This window comes from Limulus polyphemus, unplaced genomic scaffold, assembly GCF_000517525.1.
Source record: "Limulus polyphemus unplaced genomic scaffold, Limulus_polyphemus-2.1.2 Scaffold402, whole genome shotgun sequence".
Lineage (NCBI taxonomy): Eukaryota > Metazoa > Arthropoda > Merostomata > Xiphosura > Limulidae > Limulus > Limulus polyphemus.
The window spans coordinates 407,713-417,324 of record NW_013666012.1 but is presented as its reverse complement, the minus strand read 5'-3'; the positions used below and the strand labels follow the sequence as shown (position 1 = coordinate 417,324).

The 9,612-nt window shown below is 34.3% G+C and overlaps 1 protein-coding gene across 1 annotated transcript in view; it reads left to right on the top strand.

Moving 5' to 3' along the window:
- Positions 1–9,612, top strand: part of LOC106457997 (protein inturned-like) — a 103,494-nt gene that overhangs the window by 29,340 nt on the left and 64,542 nt on the right. Inside the window, exons 5-6 of the mRNA XM_022384116.1 lie at positions 4,098–4,223; positions 7,919–8,031. Coding sequence (XP_022239824.1) covers positions 4,098–4,223; positions 7,919–8,031 — 239 coding nt within the window. The remainder of the gene's footprint in view (positions 1–4,097; positions 4,224–7,918; positions 8,032–9,612) is intronic.

Sequence of the window (9,612 nt, the reverse complement as noted above, 5' to 3'; positions counted from 1 at the left end):
ATGTGTAAAAAAATATATTTTGTTTAGATTGAGAAAAGTTTCATATAATTTATTCAAGTTATAGCCACAATTTCATTTACCACCAAGGGGAAAGGGAGGGGGGGATAAGACGCAGTTAATAAAGATTGTTTGAAAATTATTCTATAAGTCAACCCAGTGTATTTTTGTCTAGCCAAAGCGAAGAAAAATCCCCATCAACTTAATACTAACAATGATTTAATTATAACTCAACGTGTAGTCTATTTGTTTATGCTTCAAACCATATGCCACTTGCTTTTAAAACGTATTGCATTTTGAATGTGACATTAGGGGAAAATAGTCTCAGACCCAACATCTGGAAATTCCATGTTTTGTCCAATGATAACCCTGGTATCATCAGTAAAAGCAATAATGGAAAGTTGTTTATAGCCTGGGAAAGAAATCGAGGGAGACCTTGTTACAGAAATAGAGCGAAGTCGGTTCGCGAGAGAATCTATTATCAAATGGGAAGATTAAGCCACTAAGAGGGTCATATTGTCGCACCCCTAGCGGGAAGTTAATTTTTATCCCTGAAACCAGATCCATATGGTGTGTAAAAGAAAGCATTACAATAGTATGTGGCTTACTAAATTATCGAACGTAAAGCTTCGTTGTCAAAATTTTCAAAGTTCTCAATTAGCAGTAACTACAAGAAGTAGCTCAAACGTATATATCTATAGTCAGGCCTGTCAAGCAACATTTAAACTTGAGTATACATCTACAGCCAGGCCCGCCAAGAAACAATTTAAACTTGAATGTCGTGAACCACGACAGTGGTTCATAATAGTGGTCGCAAGAAATTGCACAAAACCCTAAGAGAACGTTCGAGCAAAAAGCACCTCAAACAGTAAAGATTCAATTGACTGCTAAGGTTGTACGTATATAAAAAGGCATAAAAAGCACGCTTGTTAGGCTTACAAGGAAAAGAAAATCTGCTCAAAATGGCCGTTTGTAATTCTTATTATTATTCTCTTGCCACCCTACAACTAAAACGGTATGATACATTGCACCCTAATCTTTTGTAAAATACCAATTAAGTACTGCGAAGGTCGTAGTGGTATTGAAAAGTCGATTTGTTTCTTTTATATTTTACATAAACTAAAACACATCATAATGATAGTGTAAACGATGTTATCATTACTCCTCGAAATTAGCTTTCTTATGTTTTTTTTTAAAAAAGCTTAAATACAGAGTGAAACAGGAATTACCAGCAAATAATAGGTGCACATTAGATGCCTGTAACATTTAGATACTCAATGCTTTGTACACTATACAATTGGTGTCTTCAGAGAGCCAACCCCTATATTATTTTTGAAGTGAGGGAGTAAAAAAAATCAGTACACATAATATAAATTTTATTACACACATTCGTAGAATAATTACTTTAAGAGACCTAAAAGTTTATCTAAAGCGATGTTTTAGACGTATATGTTTTATTTGAAAAGGCTACTTTTCTACTGATAAAATTTTCTACGCCCATATTGGGGGTTGTGTCCTAGTCTTGGCATATATTTGCCCATTGCTATGCATTATATATAGAGCATTTAGTTACACATAAACTATAAATACTCATTATATTATCAAACAAATCTTTATGATAATCTCCTGTTGTAACTTGTACATCTCGAACTAATGCGATCAAATAGTCAATAGCTACAGTAAATCATCATGAACTGTATCAGTTAGCTACTAGCTATGTTTATCATCATTACAATGTATAAATTTAGCTACCATATGAAGTAATCCTTTGCCCATAGTTAAGCACAACAAAAGCCTGCAAACAAGATGAATAAAAAATTGGAAATTTAAAAACCTGCAAAAAAGGATTGTAAAAAAAGAAGTAAGCAAACAAGGCTGGAGATACTGTAGACATAACTCAAACTACAACTCCATATTTTGCCTCCACCAAAGGTATTTCTTGGTAACAGTATGGAGCCAAAATAAGGGTTTGTAGTGAGTAAATAATGTCTACAGTATCTCCAGCCTTGTTTCCTTACTTTTTTAGGATCCCCACTTGCAGGTTTTTAAAATCCCAATTCTTAATTAATCTTTTATGTATGTGGCCAGGCCTGCCAAGCATAATTTCACCTTGAGTATATATCTATAGTAAGCTCTGTCAACAACATTTAAACTTGAGTATGTGTTTATAGCCAGACGTTCATTATTTGGCCTTTAATTTATACAGTTCTGGAAATAATTATGCAAACGGCGAGGAAAAGGTGTGTAAAATAATATACGATGGAAATTTCACACGCTTTTTTGTGCGAAAATGAACTGCACGTGTCGATATTTTAACGTATGTTTGATTGTCATCCACACTAGAATGAAACCTATAAAAGTACAGGGAGTCATTCTATGCCCAGTAATAGCAGTTTACATCCAGTCATGACTCCCAAGGCTGAAGTACCGCATTACAAGCGTGTATAAATAAAATACAAAAATTTGTGGCAAAACTCCGTGTTTTAGTAGCAGCTGTATACATGACTTAGGAAGGTATGTGACACTAACATTGTTGATGGAATTGATCAAGGTAGAAAATTGAAACTCTCCAAAAGCAATGTTAAGTATCTCAGGGTGTTTTCTTTATGAGACAGAGGACAGTTGGATACAGATTTTGCCAGCAACTTTACTGCAAATAAAGGATAGCTTGAAATTGTCTTAGCGGACGTTCAGTTGCTCGAAAATCACCGTTGAGAAGAGTTAAACAAACCAAAAGGTTGGAATGGGCTTCAAACAGTGGAATGAGCAAAGTTTTCTTTACCGATGAATCCATGTTCAGTTGTTTGGCAACAATCAACGACAGTTTCTTCGATGGCGCGTGCAGAAGATAACAGTATCATAGTCAATGTGTTACAGCACCTAAAGCATAATGGGGGATTGGTACAAGTGTGTGAATGCTTCTAAATCGATGATGGTGGTGGTGATCTACACAAAAACTGACATCCCGAGTGCTGACAAGAACGGCGGATTCTCATCTATTAAGCCATTCTCTCATGAACACAACTCGTATTGAGATTCATTTTCCAGCACGATGATTACACAGGCCTGCGATTGTTTTATTGTCTTGAAATGTTTAAGTGTTCTATAGTAATTCCTATACACCAAATCCGAAAATGATATCCATTTTTCTCGATCACGTACATAAAAGAAAGACCACAACATACAGTTTTGAGACTAAAAGACATAGAGTTCACACAAAAAAAAATCGGGATGAATGAGGATGCATATTCGTTTGACATCAATGTTCTTCCCTTCAGTTTTTTTGTATTTTTGTTAACAAATATAATAATAAAAAATGTTTATTGTGGTAAACGAAATAATAATTTGATCTAAGTAAGAGTTTTTTGTTCTTCCCGATTTGTACAAAATCCTTACGTGATAAAAAAAAATATGAATATTATTTTCAAAATCTGCGTAGCTGAAATATGGAAGATCCGTTATTAAAACCAAAACAACTTTTATGTAGTTTAAATTCGCAGGCCTGTGTTATTCCGAACTGCATATGGTGTGTAACGATATCTTTACTGTAAAGAGGCCGGTGGAACTTTCAAAACCTTTGTTTGGACTGCACAAAGTCCGGTCATGAAATTGTTGAGGACGAATGGGTTTTATGTAGACATACAGTCGACCAAATAACTTGGCTGTATCTTGGAGAGTAATACTGGACAATTGAACAATATTCCATAACTGTACAGTGATAAGTTGCATGGCAACATGAAAACACGATGTAATGCTCTGTGTAGAGCAATGGACTCGTACACAAAATATGAGTGCATTGTAAAACTTTTATTCACTTTTATCTTGTATTTTCTGAGATAATTAATGTTTTGTACCATTAATAAATTCGCCATCTAGATGTCATTACTCGTTGTGTATCACTTGTGTGTTTGTATAATTATTTTCATTACTGTATATCCATCCATAGCCAGGCCTAACAAATATTATTTAGACTTGAGTATATACATCTAGGCCTGCCAAGCATAATTTAAACGTGAGTGTAAACATAGTTTAGACTTAAGTATTAAGCATCGTCCTAGTTTTTCCGTACTAATTAATTTTCTCATTTTTGTCTTCCCTAGCCTCTCCAGAGTCTCCTAGTTAAGCAAGTTAGTGGTGACAAAGCAACCATAGAAGAAATAGGGTCTCTCTATCAAAACATGCCTTATGTCTTGTTGTATCTTTCTACTGCCAATACAGAAGATCAAGTGAGTATGAACAGTTGCAGGACCGAACTAATGTTTTCTGTGTGAATTGTGTTATTAATATTACTCAACCTCCGATTAGACTTAGTCAGGGATTCTCAGTATGATATATTTGCTGGTATGACCCTGGTGCCAAACATATAATAATTGTACATCCAACTAGCCAATGTTACGTTAGTACATTGACCTATGCCAATGTTGAAACTATAGAGACTTAATTTATTTTAACTGTATGAGAACAGAGTGACTGTATATATTCTCAGTTGTTTTTTTGTTAAGTAGGCCTAATTAGGAATGATTAATTTGCTCTTCTGATTCGCTTTATTTTCATTCGAAAGGGTGTAATCATCCAAATTTTATACCCTCTGCCTAGTAAGTAACAGCACAAATGAATGTGCTTAGAGTACCATCCATGATGTCCCTGACTGTTCTTTTGTGTGGGGAGTAGTAATTGCTAACCTTTCTTTTTTTTAAACCTTAGCCACATTTTAATTCTAGAACAGGAAGATATACTCGACACCAAGAAATAATAATAAATTATACTAGTATTAACGACCTACTTTCAAATATATGAGCACATACTCAAACACGTGTTAGTCCAAACATATTAGTCTCCCATTAGGTCAGTGGTACATTTACAGACGTATAATGCAAAAATTCGGGGTTCGATCTCCCTCGGTGGACAGAGCGCAAGTAACATTGTGTACCTTTGCGCTTATACGACAACAACAAAAACAAAATGTTTAAGCTAACCACTTAAGCCCTTCAAAAAGTTTGTGGATTTAACTGGAAATTTGTCAGAATAATTTAGTAACGAGTAGCCATTATTTAGGGCTCATAATACTACAACTCAAGGTTTCCTATCCATGGAAGATACAACTAAAGAGTTAACATACTAGCTAATAAGGGACGTTTTAAGAACTTAATATACATCAGCATAGGGGAACTCTTCAAGTTAAACTCCCATTTTCTACTTTAGTGCACTCAGATAGAGCTCTGTATTTCGGAGCTGGCGAGCCAGGTTCGAATCTCTGCGGTACCACAAAAATATTCCCCCGTATTTTAACTATGGGTGCAATATATGAGTAACATTCAGTCCCTTGGCGTGGATGGTGTGTGGTAGGATGTTGCTGACTGGCTGTCTTATCACTGGTCAGTAGGTCAAAATTAGATACAGTGGTAGATAGCCTTACTAGCTTTGTCATAAATATAAAATACACAAATACCTACTTTCATTATTGTCGTCAGTTCCCCTGTTGAAAATGTAATACACTTTTGTTTGGTGATGTCAATTTGTTACAATAAAACCTATCCACGCAATTTTTGAGAACCTTGGTCATCTTTTAAGCCACTTAAGGTTTTTAGACTCATAGTTTTGTCATCTTAAGGGTGATAAATTGTTAGGACTTAAAAATAACTGAACATTTACTGCTTTTTATTCCCTGAAGAGAATCAAAATTGTGACGGGTTTACTATTACATATTTATTTTAATATCGATGTTTGTTTAAATTAAACTTATATTTAGAAGTGTACATAACTTGTACTGTTAAATCTGTTGCGAAATTCCCGCCTATTCTCTAAAGTTCTAGAAGATTCTCTAGTGTAAGAATCAACAATATATGTGTGTAAGTAAACGCTAGCGTTTGCGTCAGTATTGCTACGTAAACTGAAATTTCGAAAACCTCTCCGCACGCCTATAAATATAACCAACGCGCTGCGCCAAAAAAAGAGTATTTATTATTGGTTTGCTATAAACTTCGGAAGCTATAACTGTGATTATTATAACGCTTATTAACTGGGTAACGTAAGATAGTTGACCAGGAACATTTATAAATTTGGAATGTTACAAATCATTTAACTTCAGTGGATTCACATCGGACATTAGTACTTTTACGGAAACGTGGCGTGTGATAAGTGAAGACCACAGAGCTAACTAGCTCCCTATTAAGTGAATTGTATCTACGTCAACTCCAAATTAACATTCCCCATCGTGAACCTTCGATAAGATATCAAGGAAATTCCAGACCAGAAAGAAGACTTTATATTGCTTGTACGTTTGTGAAACTTTTGTGTATAAAATCATTGTTCGTAATAACTATTTGTAATAACTGTTATTGTAAAATTGTATTATTAGTTGTACATTAAAATATATTTGTATTAAGAAAGAAAAATCTGTTTATCAATCTTGTTGGCAAATATTATAAATTGGATACATATCGGCATTTATTTAACTTCTAAATCCAAAGTACAATTTAACTCAGTTTTAGGCTATTCGCAATTGTAATACGTAACAAAATTATAAAGTACCTTACAAATAATTGTTAAGAATATATATTTTATTATTCCATGTTTTAACTTAAAATGGAGTATCTCACCATAAGTGCGAAAGTGTCGCTTTTCACGGCCACCAGTTGCTGTGCAACAAAACCTTTATTAACTAATTTCTGAAAAGAAAAAGAAATTGAAATTCTTGTAAAAATAGGCCCCAACTTAAAGTATAAAGAAATATATAACAGGTACTATAATCAATATAAAGTTGATTGAAACTTTACGTAAGGTTTCCCTTTTTAGCCCTAAAATTTTGAGTCGATGGTACAGAAATTAGTGGCTGTTTTGATCATCATAGTATCTGGAAAGCGATAAAAATACTAACATTGCTTTCAACTATAATTTTGTATTAGAGCTTTCAAAGAATACAACTTTTATATTCATCGGTTCACATCTTGCAGAACAATCTTCATTTGAAAATAAGTTCTTCCCCTGTTTGTGTCAACTTAACTTGGGTGAAAGTCCATTGCCTATTCCAAACTAATCACTTATGCGACATATTTTCAATTCTAAACTACAGTACTAGTAGAGTGGCCGAAAGTAGTGTTTACCCTAGTCTCACTTGCAAGTGCAAGATATTATGTTTACGTGCATTACAAACGTTGTAGATGCAGCCATGGTGAGCTTCTTGTTGAAGTTAAAGTGGTCAGAAGGAGAGGTCGTCCAAAAAACGTCAGAAACCAGAGGAGGACAAGAAACTGTAAAGTAGAAGGATTATCAAAAATTAGATCCTTTGTTGTTCTCACTATAACCAATTTCATTGCCCTAGGTCGTCTAGTGATTGACTGGTTTACATATGATTAATCAGACTTCAACTATTGAAGTCGTAACAGTAGCTGATGGACATTTACTGCTTATACTAAGTGCGCAAAGTGTCTTAGATGTCAAAAACGTGTTACAAACCATTTTGACAGTGCAAATCAAGGTCAAAATGGAGTGTCCCTGAGAAAAAAATTAAGTTTGATTTGGTAAGATTTTTTGTGAAAACCAAAACGTTTTGGGAGTTTAATTGTGTTTTTCGAAGCAAGAGATCGAACTCTAAGCATATGCAAAACTTTATATGTGAAATTGGCTTAACTGAATTTCTTTGTACGATCGACTCACTGTTTTGGGGTTAAATATGTATAAAATCAATACTTAGCAAATGTGTTGTTTACTTTAACAGTATTTGGCTCTCCACAAATAGCCTGTAATTTTTAGTGGGAATAACCTGTATGTAACGTATTCAAATCATCCACTTTAACTCTGGTTCTGTTTATTCAGATAAGCCAACTATACAGTTCAGTTAATTCCATTGTTTGCTGTTTATTGTGTTTCGTATATATATATATATATATATATTTGTGTGTTTATTTTGTTTTCTTCAAAGAATGACGTATTATACCAGTACCCTAGCAACGAGAATTCTTTATTATCTTTGAAAGGCATGTTCATTACTCTGAATCGTGTAGTTGCTGACGTTACATTATCTCCACCAATCAGGTAATTATAGATACATGTACAAGTATTTAAAATTAATGGTAAATCAATATTTGTAAGTTAAATATGTCTATTTTTGAATAGTAATTTTGCAGTGTAATTTATTTTATAAGTTTGATTCTGTTGTTTTATAAGCTTTTATAAAGTGTCCATCTGTTACATGATGTTACAACCACCTGTTTTTTTCTAATCGTTCTATTCATATGGGTGTTTATAAAGTATCATATGCAGGAATGTGGAACTTCTCTCGGTTGTGCAATATGCAAGTCAACGGAAATATAAATTATAGCTTTTTAGTGACTAGCATAAAATTCCCGCGCTCTGTTGCGGATTTCATAGTCCCCACCTCAATATTCACAGAGGTTCTAATACCGATCAAGCTCCTCCATTTCCCCAAATACCTCTATAGCTACCCCAAAGGTGTTACTACTAGTAAAAAATAAAAACGCCAGGACACCCACCTGTGGTACTTGAGCACGTGTACCATGTTTGATCCCGCTAGCATGTGACTAAGGTTATAAATACAGTTTCAAATAAGGCGCCCCAAGATTCCGGAGGGAGGGAATTCAAAATCCCATGCCAGATTCGGTTTCAACACCCTGAAAAATCTACTCCTTGACCACCATCACGTTTGGGTAACCTTACGGGCGTGTTGTAGCCCCATTGATACCTCCCTAGGTGGGGGGGGGGGGGCGGTACACCATATACATAGAAACACTCCAAATCAGCTTACCAAGTTTGTTCTTTGTAACTTCAAAACTGCGGGAAGACTGAGTTCGCGAGAAACAATCCCACGAATATTGGATAAAGTCAAATCATGTCATGTTAACATTAAAACATCCTGAAATGACAAAGTCAAAACATGATGTATCACGTGAGCATAAGAATTGAACAGAATATAGAAATCATGAATCGGCAGTCAAAACTTGTGTCACATAAACATACAAATGGTGGTAGAATATGAAAATCCAGAAGTGACAAACGAAATCACATCGTGTCATGAAAAACATAAGAATGTAGGCATAATATGAAAATACTGAACTGACAAAGTCATAAAGTATCACACGAACATGAGAGTAATAAAAACCTGAAGTGACATAAAAGAGTTCGTTATATTGGAAAACTTCTTTGGACCGAAGTTTATTTCTTTTTTGGTGTTTTTTTTTTCTCTCGTTATTGTTGTAACTTTCTTAATTTACAGCGGCTTGATTAGGAAGGCCTGTACAGTTCGTTTATTTGTATGTAATTGTGTCACCTCTTACATATTATCAGAAAATGCATTATATGAGCGGTATATTGCTATCCAAACGCAGCCTTGTTGCTATTTTGACGACAGTACAAAACTGTTAATGTTTAACGATTGTTGTGATAGTGTTGAATTGCTAATGTTTGTTATGAACAGATTAACGATTGTTGTGATAGAGTTGAATTGTTAATGTTTGTTATGAACAGATTAACGATTGTTGTGATAGTGTTGAATTGTTAATGTTTGTTATGAACAGATTAACGATTGTTGTGATAGTGTTGAACTGTTAGTGTTTGTTATGAACAGATTAACAATTGTTGTGATAGTGTTGAATTGCT